General features: G+C 44.1%; 1 protein-coding gene across 7 annotated transcripts in view; it reads left to right on the forward strand.

Moving 5' to 3' along the window:
* Positions 1 to 18,544, forward strand: part of lama2 (laminin, alpha 2) — a 152,671-nt gene that overhangs the window by 97,864 nt on the left and 36,263 nt on the right. For 5 of the 7 annotated variants that reach the window (XM_046298275.1, XM_046298277.1, XM_046298276.1 and 2 more), the window contains 12 exons: positions 628 to 808; positions 1,038 to 1,174; positions 1,571 to 1,807; positions 3,885 to 4,028; positions 6,325 to 6,501; positions 6,998 to 7,183; positions 10,769 to 10,887; positions 11,098 to 11,215; positions 11,951 to 12,085; positions 13,131 to 13,255; positions 13,337 to 13,423; positions 13,577 to 13,770. In XM_046298275.1, the coding sequence (XP_046154231.1) occupies positions 628 to 808; positions 1,038 to 1,174; positions 1,571 to 1,807; positions 3,885 to 4,028; positions 6,325 to 6,501; positions 6,998 to 7,183; positions 10,769 to 10,887; positions 11,098 to 11,215; positions 11,951 to 12,085; positions 13,131 to 13,255; positions 13,337 to 13,423; positions 13,577 to 13,770 (1,840 nt within the window). The remainder of the gene's footprint in view (positions 1 to 627; positions 809 to 1,037; positions 1,175 to 1,570; positions 1,808 to 3,884; positions 4,029 to 6,324; positions 6,502 to 6,997; positions 7,184 to 10,768; positions 10,888 to 11,097; positions 11,216 to 11,950; positions 12,086 to 13,130; positions 13,256 to 13,336; positions 13,424 to 13,576; positions 13,771 to 18,544) is intronic. The other 2 variants (XM_046298280.1, XM_046298281.1) reach the window with 1 other exon arrangement.

Below are 18,544 nucleotides of genomic sequence, written 5' to 3' on the forward strand. Positions count from 1 at the left end.
GAGACAGCTGGATCCACATGGGTTGGTGGAAGCATCCCACCAGGACTCCCAGCACCCCCAGAGAGAACTCCCCGGAGGGTGAGGTAGTCTGGGGGAGAAGCCCAGGGATGTGTGCTTACGTACCACCGTCACCATTCCTTCCTGTTGAAGGGAGAATAATGCAGATTGCCAGCCAGGCAGGAGCTGTTGGCTCCTCATATAATCAGATTCATATCGAACCATCTGTCTCTGGCTGCCTCCTTTCCCCGTCGCCTCGCCTCCTATAGTTACAATTCCCATTTACTTATTCACCACATGTTGCTGCATTTATAGTGAGACATGGGCATTTCCTCTGCCCGACGCACGGAGAAATTAGTTTATATTAGATTATGTTTTGGACTTCTAAATATCAATTGAATTGTTACTATTGTTACTACGGTTCAAATAATGTTTTCTCGTACAGAGACGTTATTGTATGCTGTGTGTTCTTGAAAACTTAGTCTGAAGTATTGAGCTGTGTGTTTTACAGTGTTTGCGGTGTGTCACTGTGTGCTGTGCCTGTTTGCTGTGGTAATAGCACCCTGTGTCTGTCTATGACAGCTCTCTGGCGTCCCTGAATGACCTCAGTATCTCTGTGCTGTCTCCCAGCCCCAGACTTACGGCATTCAGTCCGCTGGAGTCTGTGCCCCCTGCAACTGTAACTCCTTTGGGTCCAAGTCCTTTGACTGTGACGAGTCGGGCCAGTGCCGGTGCCAGCCTGGTGTCACTGGGCCCAAGTGTGACCGATGCGCTCCGGGACACTTCAACTTCCAGGAGGGTGGCTGCGCACGTAAGAACTGACTGCCATCTAACTGATTGATGTCTGCAAAGAACTTTTGGTCAATACAACACATGAATACATCTTATTTAGATTTGATTACCGCTTTCCTTGATGTTAAATGCTGGATGACCTCAAACCAAAAAGGGTATTTACTCTCTTCCAGGTTTAATGGAAAGTTGTGGTGCTGAGCCTATTCTGCTGTTTTGAGTAGAGTTTGTTTTTCCTGCCTCTTTCCCAGCGTGCCAGTGCGCCCATGTGGGGAATAATTGCGACGCCAACACAGGACAGTGTGTCTGCCCTCCCAACACCGTGGGGGAGAGATGTGACAAATGTGCCCCCAATCACTGGGGTCATGATATCATGGCGGGCTGCAAGGTACACCTTACTTCACCTCATCTCACGCCACTCCCCTCCAAACTAGTCCTGTCTGGCTCTTTCCTGGAGTTAGGCCTATTCTTTTGTTGATAAAAAATGCTCATTAAAAAGATTTAGCAAAATAACTTCAACTTTTATAGTTCGGAACATTCACAAAATAGAAATGAAAACCGCACAGAAGTGCTTTGAGATTTAATGGAGAAACACATCATGGGATTACTGCTGTGACGATATGCATAATTGTATAATTAATTTTGCAGCCAATGTTTTAACCCGCTTTTGTGGAAGGTCTGTGAAATGTTTACTATGTGAAGCCAATGGATTAACCCTTTGTGACTGGGTATTGATTAATATAATGGTACATTGATTATGAATAGTTGACCATCTCCTCCACAGGCCTGTGGCTGTAACCAGGTGGGCTCAGTGACGCAGCAGTGTAACCCCAACACCGGCTGCTGCATGTGCCGGGACCAGTTCCAGGGAGAGAAGTGCAGCGAGTGTAAACTGGGCTACCGGGACTTCCCACAATGCATTTCCTGCAAATGCAACGTGGCAGGTTCAGACAGCCAGACCTGTGATGCAGACCAGGATGTGTGCGCCTGTGCAGACAGGACTGGACAATGCAGCTGCAAGGTAACCCACAACCATCAGTTGATTGTTGTCTACTCTATTTACTATCTATATACTCTACTATTCTCATCTAGAATATTCATCATAGGATGCTGTGTCAAGTGATTGCATCAGACCTCTCCAAATAAGTGACGACAAGAAACTACAATGAAATTCTCCCAAAAGAAACCAAAGCCAGCTCTCCTGGCACCTCCCTGATGTCTAGCCAGCACTGACTTAATCTAAGTAGCTTTCACTGCCAGTTTCACATTTTAAACTTGGAGTTACATAGCATAACTAGGCCTGTATTTTCTAAGCCTCACTGCAACTACCTGGAAATGTCCCATTAGAATGACTAAGGCAGATTGCTCCATATAGCCTGTGTTTCAACAGCAGCACTCTAGCTCTCCATACCTTCCCTATCTGGGCTGAGCATAGGGGCCTGTCGCCATCCTCTGCCTGGTTGCCAGCATCGAACAAACCCGGAGCCAGGCAAACAAAACCCAGGCAGGCAGGGTAGCGTCTGTGTGGGGGAGGAAGTGTGAGATGGAAATAGACCTGACGTGGGGGGAAGGCATTCAGATTAGCTAGCGCCAGGCAGGCAGGCAGTCAGGCAGGCGTCGCCATCCCCGACTCCGTGCCTCACAGTGACAGTGCTGTGACATTGTGACAGGCTGTCACATAGGGGCCACCTATGAGAGGTGATGACTCTCATTAACACACACACACACACACACACACACAGAGAGAGAGAGAGAGAGAGAGAGAGAGAGAGAGAGAGAGAGAGAGAGAGAGAGAGAGAGAGAGAGAGAGAGAGAGAGAGAGAGAGAGAGAGAGAGAGAGAGAGAGAGAGAGAGAGAGAGAGAGAGAGAGAGAGAGAGAGAGAGAGAGAGAGAGAGAGAGAGAGAGAGAGAGAGAGCGTCTTCCCTCGCTGGATGTTTATTTTAGACTACTGGGATGGAAGGATAGAGATAAGAGGTTGATGGGTTTAGGGATTGTTAGTGATGGAGACTGACTGGAGGGGTGATGGACACGGTGATGGGGTGGCGCGGCTCTGTGTGTTCCATGAAGCCATGGCAATAGAATTTCTGGCATCCTTAGCATCCTCCTTAAAGTTAAACCCACAGACTGGTGTGTAAACAAAGCGTTAATATGTAGTTCATGGCACAGCCAATGTCTGTTATGAATGCTGCTTCTCAGTTCCGGATGCTTTGGGAGTGTATTAGCTAGGGTTAAGCATCAGATAAAATAGAAGGGAAAAGTTCCATATGAAATAGTGTTTTTGGTGTGATGCACTGTTATCAGGGCTGTCACTGTGTGCTGTCTGCTGTACGCGGGGGTATGCCCCTTATCATTCCTTCTCAGACACATGTCACTGTGTGCTGTCTGCTGTACGCGGGGGTATGCCCCTTATCATTCCTTCTCAGACACATGTCACTGTGTGCTGTTTGCTGTACGCGGGGGTATGCCCCTTATCATTCCTTCTCAGACACATGTCACTGTGTGCTGTCTGCTGTACGCGGGGGTATGCCCCTTATCATTCCTTCTCAGACACATGTCACTGTGTGCTGTCTGCTGTACGCGGGGGTATGCCCCTTATCATTCCTTCTCAGACACATGTCACTGTGTGCTGTCTGCTGTACGCGGGGGTATGCCCCTTATCATTCCTTCTCAGACACATGTCACTGTGTGCTGTCTGCTGTACGCGGGGGTATGCCCCTTATCATTCCTTCTCAGACACATGTCACTGTGGTACACATGCACAGTAGCCCCTTTGACATGCACCTACTGTATCTACACACATGGCTGCCTTTGGATTCTTGTGAATATCACCTTCTTTGATCAGTCCAGAGCAGAATAGGCGAAGAGCACAAGAGATATGACTTTTTCCGCCACTGTTATTTATAGCTTGGCTCTGTCTGAAATCAAATATCTCTCTAGGCCTATATTATCTTTGCAAATCTGTTCAGATTGATTTTATATTTGTTCTTATGTATACTTTACTGAAAACGTCCTTTTTTGTGTGTGTGTGTGCACAATATTGGTCATCAGCCATTTTGGACTTGGACTGTGTCTTAATTCCTGAGTGTTCGGTCCCCAGGTGAATATACAGGGTCTGAAGTGTGACCAGTGTAAGCCGAGGACTTTCGGCCTGAGCACAAGCAACCCACTAGGCTGCAGTCAGTGTTACTGCTTTGGTATGTCCAGCACCTGTACTGAGGCACAGGGCCTCATCCGCATGTGGGTAAGTCAAGTCATGAAGAAACGTGACAGAAATCCACACGCAGCACACATCTACACATGTATTCCCATCACATGCAAGTCCACCCACACACGGGTACTGTATTCATACACAAACGTACAGCAACTGCGAGTGCACCCACGCACATCACGCAACACGCACACACAGACAAACGCATATAATATGAATAATGTTCTATGCCGGTGGTCACCAACCGGTCGATCTCCAAGGCTTTCCTACTCGATGGCCATTTATTTCTGTAAAAGGCCAAATGACAAAGCCTTCCTTTCCTATTTTCTTATTCGTTTCGCGCTGTTTGAGGAAGGTGCAATTGATTCAGCTTCCCTGCGCGCCGGGTAGGCAAACTGTTCCCGTCTACCCGGCGGACCCGGAGAGCAAAGTCAATTTATAGGCCTACCACTGGCTAACTAGATAGCTCAGATCACCGTGTCTGCAGCTTTCACAAGCCCACTGAGAATTTGTTTGCGGACTCTACTGTGTGAGATTTCAAAACTAAACAAAAACATGACTTACAGAGAGACTGCTGCTGTTTTCGGAATGATTTCATATTCACATTTTTATTCAGCACTGTCAACACTTCACTCAACACTTTTATAAGCCGTGAAACGCCCTGTCCCTTTCCACTCGCGCTGCAAAGTGTATCAATATATTTGCGTTGTTGTTAGCGACTTGAGTCTCTCTAAAATCGAGGAGTAGCGTATTTCAGAAATAAATTAAATGCGATCGAGTTTCACCCGTCAGCTGGAAGACAGTGTCCCATTTTTGGTCAGTCAGCAGGAGGAGGAAGAGCTGATGAACAGTGAGAGGCAGCCTCTCCCCGCTCGCGCTCTCCCTCCCTCCATCCGCTGAGACTGACCATCACAATAAAATACATGTAAAAAAAATGCTAACGATTTCAATTTATGGCTCACAAGTAAGAGGCCTATAACAAATTATATATTACCAGTGTGATCATATACCTTCCGTTTGAAAATATCATTTTAAAATGGTCTGAGAAGAACACCATTGGCAGGGCAATTCAAGGATAGCCAATATGCAGTGATGTATTGAGCCTACTGCATAAACCTCATTGCTACGGAAGTGTTTTTTAATAGGTTAATGTTGCGTAGGCGTACGTTTGTCTTGAAGTCATGTTTAAATGGCCTGCTTTTTCACTCAGAAAGGGGTCTCGGCACAGAAAAGGTTGGTGACCACTGTTCTATGCTTTCTTGATATAGGCTACCTAATATGCGCAATGATAAAACAACATTTGTTCTCATGCAACAGTTAACACTTTACAACTTACTGTACGTGCAACCACAAGTACTGAAATAGCCTAGAGAGAAATGCCACAGCTATATGATTTTATGGGAAACAGGGTAAATATTAATTTCATGAAAGTGGTTCTCCTCCATTGATTCATTCCCAACCAGGTATTTACTCTCCGTCTTATTTCCCTGTAATTTATGGAACGTAGTGAGAACCAGGGGGACCAAGCACAAACAGAAGGATAATATATATTATAGCCTCGTACAGTGGGTGGGAGAGGGTTTATTGGGGGCTTGGAGCAGGCAGAGGCTGGGAGCTGCAGCTTCCCTGTTTGTTTTTAATAAGGATTTTCTGCCAGAGCGCCTCAGACCTGATAACCCTCCATCCGCTGTGTCCATGGAGACCTCGGCTGAGGACATCGGAAGAGGGACCCTTCTTTCATATAAATGGAAACGACAAACAAATTAAATAAAGGTTGCCGTCCCAAAGTTAATCTAAGTTTGTTTGCTTTAAAATGAAGAGAGAAAAAAGACAGACAGTTGAGAATCCTCTCCTTCATTCATTGGAAGTCAGGAGATTCTCTCTAAGTCAGTGAGTCATGAGATTGCATGGTGAGGTGAGGGGCACAGCCTGCCCCCCCTGGAGCCTTTAGTGAGCCATTTGCTGGATATTTAGATGGGAAGGGAGGGCAAATTTAAAACAGGGGCCTCAGAGGCATAGTCTACTGTAGAGAAGTGGCTTCTTAAATATATGCATGTTCTACTTGCCCAATTAAGCACATCTCTGGCCTGCCCTCAGGATGTGAAATGCATTTTAATCTACAACTATGTGAGAGGCTGAGTCCTGGTGTGTTATCGGAGAATACAGTTGTTCAATGTCACAGAGGCTGTTTCCCTTTTGAAAAACACTTGCATCGCTCTCTCGCAACATAGGCCATTTAAACCCAAATACAACCCATTATCTGTGTATTTTGTGTGACATTAAGGCCAATAAGTGATGCTGTTTGTTTGTTGTGTCTGTGCTGCTGTAGCTGTCCCTGAAACCAGAGCAGACCAAGCTGCCCCTAGTGGACAAAGCCAACCTGCAAGAAACCACAAACGGAGTGACCTTCCAGCACCCAGAGATCATCGCTAATGCTGACCTGGTCACCCAGAAGCTGACCGAACTCTACTACTGGAGACTGCCTGAACAATTCCATGGTTCCATGGTGAGAGCACCCTCATTTCGATGTTATTTAAACCCCAAGTTGATAACAGGTGTACAATTGAATCCTTATAGTGGTTAGAGCATTGGACTAGTAACCGAAAGGTTGCAAGATCGAATCCCCGAGCTGACAAGGTAAAAATCTGTCGTTCTGCCCCTGAACAAGGCAGTTAACCCACTGTTCTTAGGCCGTCATTGAAAATAAGAATTTGTTCTTTAACTGACCTGCCTAGTTAAAGAAAGGTAAAATAAAAAATGTAATTAAAAAATATACTGTATGTAGTTGCTCGGGACTGCTTTACGTATAGACTATGCTTACACTGAACCCAAACCCATGCACATATCCGGAGTGACAATACATGTATTATTTAAGACCTGGTGAACAATACTGTTTTGAAATACTTTCTAACTTGCACTTATCAGGAGTTGACTGTATTCTGTTCAGAGATGTGAATAGTACTAACAAGCTTCTTTACTTGGATGTGGTTTCTCCTCTTTAGATCACAGCCTACGGCGGCAAGCTGAAGTATGCCATCTACTTTGAGGGGCGTGACGAGACAGGCCGCACCTCCTACGAACCCCAGGTCATCATAAAGGGAGGGCCCAACAGAGACAAGGTGATGGTCCGCCACATGCAGGGACTGCAGATTGGACAACTCACCCGGCACGAGATCGACATGACAGAGGTAAGGACATAAGCCAGTGTTTCCCAAACTAGGGGTCGTGACCCCATGTGGGGGTCACCTAATTTGAAAATGGGGTTGCGTGAGAAAAGTTGCGCTTCATAGAACTGGGGTTACGCCAGTAACCTCCGGTAGCTGTCAGATGAGGTTGTAATAAACAGAGTGGTTTCTGTTTACTTCCTACAAATGTGGCTCTTGAACGGTTGAAGCTACAAAACATGAGGACCCTATCTATGAACGATAAGACACTCTGGAACATGTACATACAGTACACACCATTTCTCTCTGCTATGCCCACAAGTCGTTAGAACCGATTGGACGAGACCAGGCACTAAATCAGACTGGAGGAAAAAGAACGTCATCAACGATGATCCATCCATCCATACAACATTATTGACTGACGATCTTCTGAACTTCCCAATACCTTTCGGATGCATTCCAGTCACTTCACACCATACTTTCAGATTGAAATACGGTCAAAAGTACTGTCAGACTGTTTTGTAATAGACTGTCATAAGCCACATTTTAAAAAGTCAATATTGGCTTTGGATTACGTGGTGGGTGTCGCGAAAAATGTTTAATGTCAATATGGGGTCAAGGGCCAAACTAGTTTGGGAACACCCATGGCATAGGCTTACATGGTGGACCGTCTCTTGTCTTGTTGTTACCGTTTCCTAATGTCTAAGGATGCAGTCATGATCCATTTGCCACGGAAACTCGCTTGTGTTGTTAAACAATTTATGGTCCTTTTGTGGTGGATGCCATGCAAGTGCATCTCTTGTCATTGTCCCAAAAACTCTTCAAAGCTAGATTCTAACCTCTGGAGATGTTGTATGAGAAATTGACTTTGAAGTGATCATAGAATTAGGAATTCAAATACTTTATACCACAGCGTTTCTGATTGATAAGAAGGGCATTCGAGAATAGACATTAAAACCAGATAACGGGACAGTTGGAAAAGATATCGGGACACCTTGCAGTCATGCAGTATGTGCCTACGCGTACAGATCGTACTTGCTACAAAGCTATGCCAACATTTCATTCAAACAATGCAGTCTATCCACAGCCATACACTGGCTGAAATCAGTTGATGATAGGACTTACTGTAGACAAGTTGTAAATGCAACAGGTTGTGATATTGTATCATATAATAGCACTAACAGCTTTCCAATTAAAAATGTTTTGAGACATTTATGGTCTGTTTGCATATATTTTAGAGGCTATTTATACCGAACATGTGTATAAAACGTGTATAAACTGTATTTATAATTAGAGTACCATCCAAAAGTTTGAACATACCTAATCATTCCAGGGCTTTTCTTTATTTTGACTATTTTAATAGTGAAGACATCAAAACGATGAAATAACTCATGTAGCAACCAACTCATGTAGCAACCAGTTTAAACAAATCAAAAAAATATATATATATATTTGAGATTCTTCAAAGTAGCCACCCAAAGTAGCCTTGATGACGGCTTTGCACACTCTTGGCATTCTCTCCACCAGCTTCACCTGGAATGCTTTCCAACGGTCTTGAAGGAGTCCTCACATACACTACAGTTCAAAAGTTTGTGGTCACTTAGAAATGTCCTTGTTTTTGGAAGAACATTTTAAAAATGATCCATTACAATAACATAAAATTGATCAGAAATACAGTGTAGACATTGTTAATGTTGTAAATTATTATTGCAGCTGTAAACTGTGGATTTTGTATGGAATATATACATACTTTAGGCATACAGAGACCCATTATCAGCAACCATCACTCCTGTGTTCCTGTGGCACGTTGTGTAAGCTAATCCAAGTTTATAATTTTAAAAGGCTAATTGATTATTAGAAAACGCTTTTGCAATTATGTTAGCACATCTGAAAACTGTTGTTCTGATTAAAGAAGCAATAAAACTGGTCTTCTTCACGAGACTAGTTGAGTATCTGGAGCATCAGCATTTGTGAGTTCAATTACAGGCTCAAAATTACCAGGAACAAAGACCTTTATTCTGAAACTCGTCAGTCTATTCTTGTTCTGAGAAATTAAGGCTATTCCATGTGAGAAATTGCCCAGAAACTGAAGATCTCGTACAATGCTGTGTACTACTCCCTTTATGGAACAGCGCAAATCGTCTCTAACCAGAATAGAAAGAGGAGTTAGAGGCTGAGCACCTGTTGGCTGCTTTTCCTTCACTCTGCGGTCCAACTCATCCCAAACCATCTCAATTGGGTTGAGGTCAGGTGATTGTGGAGGCCAGGGCATCTGATGCAGTACTCCATCACTCTCCTTGGTCAAATAGCCCTTACACAGCTTGGAGGTGTGTTTTGGGTCATTGTCCTGTAGAAAAACAAATGATACTCCCACTAAGTGCAAACCAGATGGGATGGCGTATCGCTGCAGTATCGCTGTGGTTGCCATGCTGGTTAAGTGTGCCTTGATTTCTAAATAAATCACAGTGTCACCAGCAAAGCACCCCCACACCATCACACCTCCTCCTCCATGCTTCAAGGTGGGAATCACACATCCGTTCACCTACTCTGCATCTCACAAAGACATAGCGGTTGGAACCAAAAATCTCAAATTTGTACTCATCAGACCAAAGGACATATTTCCCCCCCCGGTCTAATGTCCATTGCTTGTGTTTCTTGGCCCAAGCAAGTCTCTTATTATTATTGGTGTCCTTTAGTAGTGGTTTCTTTGCAGCAATTTGACCATGAAGGCCTGATTCACACAGTCTCTTCTGAACAGTTGATGTTGAGATGTGTCTGTTACTTGAACTGAAGGAAGCATTTATTTGGGCAACAATTTCTGAGTCTGGTAACTCCAATGAACTTATTCTCTGCAGCAGAGGTAACTCTGGGTCTTCCTTTCCTGTGGCGGTCCTCATAAGAGCCAGTGTCATCATAGCACTTGGCACTTGATGGTTTTTGCGACTGCACAAGAAACCTTCAAAGTTCTTGAAATGTTGCATTTACTGACCTTTGTGTCTTAAAGTAATGATGGACTGTTGTTTCTCTTTGCTTATTTGAGCTGTTCTTGCCATAATATGTACTTGGTCTTTTACCAAATAGGGCTATCTTCTGTCTGTCTTGTCACAACACAATTCCACAAATTAACTTTTTAATTGAAATGCATTCCAGGTGACTACCTCATGAAGCTTGTTGAGAAATTGCCAAGAGTGTGCAAAGCTGTCATCAAGACAAAGGGTGGCTACTTTGAAGAATCTCAAATATAAAATATATGATAATTTAACACTTTTTTTGTAGGTGTTATTTCAATGTTTTGATGCCTTCCCTATTATTCTACAATGTAGAAATTTGTAAAAAAAAATAGAGAAAAACTCTGTAGTGAATAGATCCAAATAGTGTCCAAACTTTTGACTGGTACTGCATATAAAATAATTATCTTACACAATTTCTGATATATCACATGCCTTACTTTTATTTTAGGATTATGCCACCACTGCCATTCATTCCAATTAGACTGGTGACTGCCATTTTCACTACTTTCTGGAACTTTGAGGGTTTATGACATAGCCTCTCGAGTAATTGAATAGGATCTCGATGCCAGTGATGTCATCAACATGTTTTGTTTTTCAGCACGAGTGGAAGTACGAAGACAAGAAGGCCATGACACGCGAGGACTTCATGGACGTGCTGTTTTATGTTGACTACGTCCTCATCAAGGCTTCCCATGGGAACATGATGAGACACAGCAGGCGAGCTCTCCTCTCTGTCTTTGTCTGAACACACAATGGGCTAGACCAAAACATTAGAGGGCTGTTTACGCTACACTCTTTCTTTTAGTGTCATGGTCAGGGCAATAGCGTTTGATCACATCATGTTTCAAGTATAGTTGTATCGTTGACATTGGTTCACATGGCTGTCACACTCCCTGTCTCTATCTCTCTCGCTCTACTAAAACACAGGATCTCTGAGATTTCTATGGAGGTGGCAGAGGAGGGAAGGCCGTCCGTGGAGAGTGAGCGGGCACACCAGATAGAGAAGTGTGACTGCCCCCTGGGCTACTCCGGCCTGTCCTGTGAGGTGAGCTAGCTAGCCACTGAGACAGCTGTGTCTCTGTGTCTCCCATCAGAGCATCAGCCATGGCTACAGGGTCATCCATCAGAGAGGGGGGGTGTGTGTGTGTGTGTGTGTGTGTGTGTGTGTGTGTGTGTGTGTGTGTGTGTGTGTGTGTGTGTGTGTGTGTGTGTGTGTGTGTGTGTGTGTGTGTGTGTGTGTGTGTGTGTGTGTGTGTGGCAGTCAGTCACAGTCCAAGCAAAGCCACAGACATGGAGACAGGAGGAAACAGCTGTTAGAAACCCTCCACAAGACAATCCTTCTCATCAAAACTGCCAGCTCTCTCTCTCTTTCTCCCTCTCTTTCTCACAGCTCCATCCAGACACGTCCAAAGCTCCCCCACTCTTTAGCGCGGCTCTAATACACTCCTAATTAACTCTTGTGTTACTACGACAACTTCCATCCAAACCTGAGTGTTACTGATGTGTCTCCTACTGGATTCCTCATAAAGGTGGCTATAAACAAACCAGACAGATGGCACGTATTTGAAGCTGCCACATAGTTAATAAAGTATTTTTAAACAGGCGTTTATCGTGTTTGCTGGGAACAGATGGCTTCTCAAATTGACCCGATTAATTCTCAGTACGTGTGTCTCGTTGGAGCTCCAGTGGAGCCTGGCACTACCGTGAGCGGCTCGGGGGGGGGGGGGAGTAACAGCCTAACCAGTAAACGTGTGTCTGTCTCTGTTTCGCCCATCGGCAGGAATGTGGGGCCGGGTTTTACCGCCTGTCTGCCCGCAGCGGTGGCGCAGCCTCCAGAGCAGGCATCGGGAGCTGTGCGCAGTGCCAGTGCAACAGGCACAGTGAGGCCTGTGACCCAGAGACATCCATCTGCCAGGTAAGGTCTTTACAAAGTCCCCATGACCTGAGGAGAAGGGTGTCGTGGGCACTGGTTGGCAGGCTGCCCTGTGACTGCACCCATACCCGCCCACTCTACTCTACTCTACTCTACTTTCTGCCATAGATGGGTAATTAGCCCAACGCTTTACTTTTCACCTCCGTTTCACATTTACATCAGCCCAGACCTTTATCTAGCCAATGAAAAACTCTCCTCCTTTTATCCTCTATCTTCTCAGCTCCCCTGGTTTTCAAACTAGCTCTCAGTCTAAACAGTTGCACTTTCTCCAAGTGTAGAGGATCAGCAGATTTGTTCAGAAGCAATTTGATTGGCCACATGGTCCACTGCCACCAGGAAGTAGAGCATAGGTTAGTGTCTGGGGCAGATTTTACTTGGAAATACTAACAGAGATGTTACGCTGGAGAGAAGTCCATGCTGTTTAATGTGGAACATAATGTGCCCTTCAAATATAAAACAGGGCCTTTTGGTCAAGTTAATGACAAACAAAGCTCTTATTCTCTGCTTCCCAAATCTTCCCCTAGAGCACATGGAAGCCAGCCCTGCCTCGTGTTATAGTGTGGAACTGGAACTCTATGTTGTCAAAGCAATCCCAGCTTTCATTTGTATTTGTTCTAATAACAATATCATTTGCATTTTACGAAGCAGGCAAATTGAAAATGTTAAATGAGTTTGTACAGCGTAATTTGGTTAATTGAGGTACACAGGAAGTTAATGAACGTCTTTGGAATACCACGGCTCAGTAGGCCGCAACTTCCGCTGACTGATTAGTATTGCCTCTCTCAATTGTCAGTTTGGCACTTTTTCTCAGAGCAGAGTGGTTGAGAGAGGAGAGGAAAACAGCTCTGGGCTGACAGAGCTCACACTCTGGAAGGGCCCTCACTTCAAAACAACAGCTAAAATACATCCACCCTCCACCTCGACAGCCACTGGGTTTTAGTTTGATTCTGCAGGTGTAGCCTATTTGAAGTGAATGGTTGTGAATGTGGATATGATATTAGTGAAGGGACGGGTGTCTTCTCTACAGAACTGCCAGCACGACACAGAGGGGGACAGGTGTGAACGCTGTGCCCCAGGATACTATGGTGTAGTGAGGGGCAGACCTGACGACTGCAAGCCCTGCGCCTGCCCCCTCACCAACCATGAGAACAAGTAGGTCACACAGACACAGGTGCATGGCTCTACTACTGTACAATAAAGCAGCTCTCATCTGTAGCTCTCTCGTTCTCTCAGTTTCAGCCCTACCTGTGTAACAGAGGGATTCAACGACTACCACTGTACTGCCTGCCCTGAGGGCTATGAGGGAAAGTACTGTGAGAGGTACAAACTCTCTCCTCAACATTTACAAACCCCAACATGCTCTTTGTGAATCATACTGAACTCACCTCATCAGGGACCTTGCCGCCCCACATTGCTAACTGAACATCACTTTCTGTTAGTAATCTACACTAAACCCTGTTGTCGCTCCTCTAGATGTGCCACGGGTTACCATGGCGACCCCCGTGCCCCCGGCGGGAAGTGTGAGGAGTGTAAGTGTGACCCGTACGGGGCGTGGCCCCAACCGTGTGACCCCCGCTCAGGCCAGTGCCACTGCCGGCCCGGGGCCACTGGACGCACCTGCAGCCAGTGCATGGAGAGGCATGTGTGTGGGCCCTCTGGGATTGTGTGTACGTATACTAATATAACTTACTGTTGCACTGTTTTCAATACACACACAAACACAATTACTAGTACAGAAAATCAGCAAGGTTTCTTTGTAGGACTTTCTTGGTTGTTTTTTGTTCATTCAATATTCTAGACTTATCCTTTTTATTTTTTCTATTTTTATTTTAACCTTTTATGCGAGTCTAAAGTGGTAGGAAATTACTTAGGGGACAGTTGTAAAACTGCTTAGTTATCCAGGCCTTCTTGAGGATTATAATCTTCATAAAAGGGAATTTAGAGATTATTGAATTCAAAGACTTTGTAGTGATTTTTTTACAAATTATTATAATTTCTTTATTCAGGCGAACCCAATTGAAGCCAGGGTCTCATTCTTAATGGTGCCCTGAGAACAAGCAATTCTCAAATCAACATGATATTTCAATAAAACAGCAACAACAAGAAATACACTACAACATACAACAGATACACTACATTTCAACAACACAGATAAGTTATTGCAATCAACCAAAACACTCACAAACCTCTGTGAATGTGTTCCTCATCAGCGTTCTAAACTGCCCTATTGGCACCAGAGAACCAAGATGTAATGAGGATGATTGCAAACATAAAGGCTGATTTACCTAGGGACCTTAAGAGTTAACAAACCTTGTGAGCGGGTCTGGTACCTTGTTTTTGAGTCGACGTCCGTGCCCCGCGTAAATCTAATTTGCATTGTTAAAAATAATCATCTGTTAAAGCTAGAGATATCCGTTGTTTTACATGAGCTGTGTCTCAATCCACCGCATCTGCATTGGCAGGTGGCAGAGCGACAGCGGTGTTTGTCAGACCAGGAGACATCTTGAAAATGTGTCTTCTCACAAAAATGTCTGTTGCCTACGAACGGTATAATATGACCCCTTTATGGCTAGATGAGACTCTGGTGAACACGTACATGTTGCTCTAGAAAGCCCACAAGCTTCACAAGACTCGTCTGAAGGTAGCCCGGTACCAGTTAAAATAATTTATGGAAATATTTATGAAAGTAGTTTAGTGCCCCAAAAAGTTAAATATGGGTAAAAAAAAAAAAAAAAACTGAGCTTTCTGCAGTATGTGACTTGTTTCAGGAAACTAGGCGTATGTCGCGCGTTACTACTTCACAGGAGTGCCATTTGAATGCACACTTAACGCAATTTTTTTTCATCAAAATGCGTTTTTGGGCAGAAATGCCTTCTGGAACATGTGAACTTTGAACCTGGTTGGTTATCTCCCTGCAGATTCATGCATGGTAGTAACTTTATGAGTTGGGATCATGGTTCACTGTTTGGCTAAACAAAAGACTTCACTATGCAAGTAACTATTTCAATAGATTGTTTATGATGTCACTGCAACAACTGTCAATAGATGTAGCTGGTAAATTAGCTCTGGCTATCTATTCCGATTTCAGAGTACTCTCGTCTGAGTGTGCCAGAATAACTGACGAATTTACGAACGCTCAACACACGTTGAGTATGGCCGGTATCAGTAAACGTTGCAAAAAAAGTGTAATTAAAAAGTTTCCAGCAGCACAGTTGCAGTCACCAATGCTCTGGATAACATAAAAACAGCCTACCCAGCTCTGCTAGGGCGTGTAAAATGGTCAGGGAGCTGTTATCTTATTTGTGTCTGGAATAAGCTAGCAAGCTAGCCAATGTTAGCCAGTTAGCTCGGGTGCTTGACTGCTGTTGTTAAGTTAGAATTCTTGGATCAACCCTGCTTTTCACCCAGAGCATCCAGTGTGCGCGCTCTGAACGCTGCGAGAGCGAAATGCTCTGAATTAACGAACGGACAATCTGACAACGCTCTCAGTTTATAAACTCCCAGAGCACACTCTTGGCACACCAGATTAAGTTAATGAACACACCCGTTACATTTACGAACACACCCGTAGTATAGGCCAACCTTTAGTTTTGAAATATTTGGAACATAGCCTCACATGTGAATCCTTAAAGAGATGGGTGGGGCTAAAGCTTAAAACTGAACGATGCTGAATGGGTGTAGACAAAGGTGAGCTCTCCAGTAGGTACCAAAACATTCAAGGGACATTTTCTCAAAAGTGAGGTTACAAGTTTAGCAACTTTCAAAGCAGAATTACTTGTATAATACGTGTATGATATACCATTTTCTAGCTCTGAGTCTATACTATCTTCAGTTTCTTGGCAATTACTCACATGGAATAGCCTTCATTTCTCAGAAAAAGAATAGCCTGAGGAGTTTCAGAAGAAAGTACTTTGTTTCTGGACATTTTGAGATTGTAATGGAACCCACAAATGCTGATGCTCCAGATACTCAACTAGTCTAAAGAAGGCCAGTTGTATTGCTTCTTTAATGAGAACAACAGTTTTCAGATGTGTTTACATATTTGCAAAAGGGTTTTGTAATGATCAATTAGCCTTTTAAAATTATAAACTTGGATTAGCTAACACAACGTGCCATTGGAACCCAGGAGTGATGATTGCTGATAATGGGCCTCTGTACGCCTATTCCATAAAGAATGAGCCATTTCCAGCTACAATAGTCATTTACAACATTAACAATGTCTACACTGTATTTCCGATCGTTTTGATGTTATTTTAATGGACAAAAGTGTGCTTTTCTTTAAAAAACAACGACATTTCTAAGTGACCCCAAACTTTTGAATGGTAGTGTATATACAAGTATGTGGACACCCCTTCAAATGGATAGTTTTGGCTATTTCAGCCACACCCATTGCTGACACAGGTGTATAGAACCAAGCACTTCAAATGGATAGATTCGGCTATTTCAGCCACACCCATTGCTGACACAGGTGTATAGAACCAAGCACACAGCTGTGAAATCTCCATAGACAAACACTGGCAGTAGAAGGGCCTTGAGTAACGAGTAATGAGTAACGTGTAAAAACCGCCTTTCCTCAGTTGCAACACACTACCGAGATCCAAACTGCCTCTGGAAGCAACGTTAGCACAATAACTGTTTGTCGAGGGGGGCTTCATGAAATGGGTTTCAATGACCGAGCAGCCGCACACAAGCCTAATATCACCCTGCGCAATGCCAAGCAACAGCTGGAGTGGTGTAAAGCTCGCTGTCATTGGACTCTGGAGCATGGGAAGCGCGTTCTCTGGAGTGATGAATCACGCTGCACCATCTGGCAGTCCGATGGACGAATCTGGGTTTGCCGCATTTCAGGAGAACACTACCTGCCCAAATGCATAGTGCCAACTGTAAAGTTTGGTGGAGGAGGAATTTGGCTGTTTTTCATGGTTCAGCTTAGTTCCAGTGAAGCGAAAACTTAACGCTACAGCATACAATGATATTATATATATATTCTGTGCTTCCAACTTTGTGGCAACAGTTTGGGGAAGGTCCTTCCTGTTTCAGCATGACAATGCCCACTCGCACAAAGCGAGGTCCATAAAGAAATTGTTTGTCAAGACTGGTGTGGAAGAACTTAATTGGCCTGCACAGAGCCCTGACCTCCACCCCATCTAACACCTTTGGGATGAATTGGAACGCAGACTGTGAGCCAGGCCTAATCGCCCTACATCAGTCCCCGACCTCACTAATGGTCTTGTGGCTGAATGGAAGCAAGTCCCTGCAGCAATGTTCCGACATCTAGTGGAAAGCCTTTCCAGAAGAGTGGAGGCTGTTATAGCAGCAAAGGGGAGGCCAACACTATATTAATGCCCATGATTTTGGACTGAGATGTTGGACGAGCAGACGTCCACATACGTTTGGTAATGTAGTGTATTTTGGAAGCTTGTGCAGCAGAGCTTTGTTAACAAAAAAGGAGAAATGAAGTGATCTATGGAAACTTAGAGAGGGCCAGCTGACCTTCTGAATAAGGGTGCAGCGAGTATTAAACCTGTCACCTGTGATAAAGCGAAGTGCGCTATGGTATACTGCATCCAAGGTTTTTAGGTTAGTGGCTGCTGCATTCTGAATAAAGGTGCCACCATAATCAAGATCTGTCAGGAAGGTTGCTTGTACAACCTGTTTCCTGCTGTTTAGAGAGGCATGATGTAGATCTATAAAAGAAGCCTACTTTAAATCTCAGCTTCTTAACTTGCTCATCCATATGTTGTTTAAACTTCAAATGTTTGTCAATCCAAAATCCCAGATAATCCTCCAATGCCATCTGTGTGTAAACCACCTGAAGAGAATTAGACATGCATTCAGTTTTTCCTGTGTTAAGTATAAATTTCAAATCAACAAGGGCTTTCTGCAAGGCAACAAAATCAGATTGCAGCTGGTCAGTAGGGTCAACAGCAGTAGGGTCAACAGCATACAGATGAATGTTACAGGTTTTTGCAGATAGACCAGTATTATTTATATAAATAGTAAAGAAAACAGGTCCTGAAATCTACCCTTGCGGGACACCTTTAGTAATATCAAGGTACCTTGACACCATCAGAAAGCACACATGGTGTCCTGTCTGACAGATAGTTCCCAAACCAATTGCAAGATGCCTGGAATGAGTAGGTGCTGGTTGACAGTATCAAAGGCAAGTGTAGCTGCTGAAACAGTGCTATGTCTCGGTCTAAAACCAGACATTAAGAATATAATTTGAAGTAAAAAAGTAAAGAATTAGCTGAGCGTTTGCCAGTGATTGTAATATTTTTGCAAGGCAACATAGTTTAGATATGGGCAAAAGTTATCTAGGTCAGAAGGCCTTTGTGAAGGGGGAGGACATGTGTCGCCTTCCAGATCTTAGAGATAGCGCCAGAAGCAATTTTGGAATAAAAAAAAGTGGGTCAAAGGTTATATAATGATGGGGGCAGA

The sequence above is a fragment of the Oncorhynchus gorbuscha genome, linkage group LG14, assembly GCF_021184085.1.
Source record: "Oncorhynchus gorbuscha isolate QuinsamMale2020 ecotype Even-year linkage group LG14, OgorEven_v1.0, whole genome shotgun sequence".
NCBI lineage: Eukaryota > Metazoa > Chordata > Actinopteri > Salmoniformes > Salmonidae > Oncorhynchus > Oncorhynchus gorbuscha.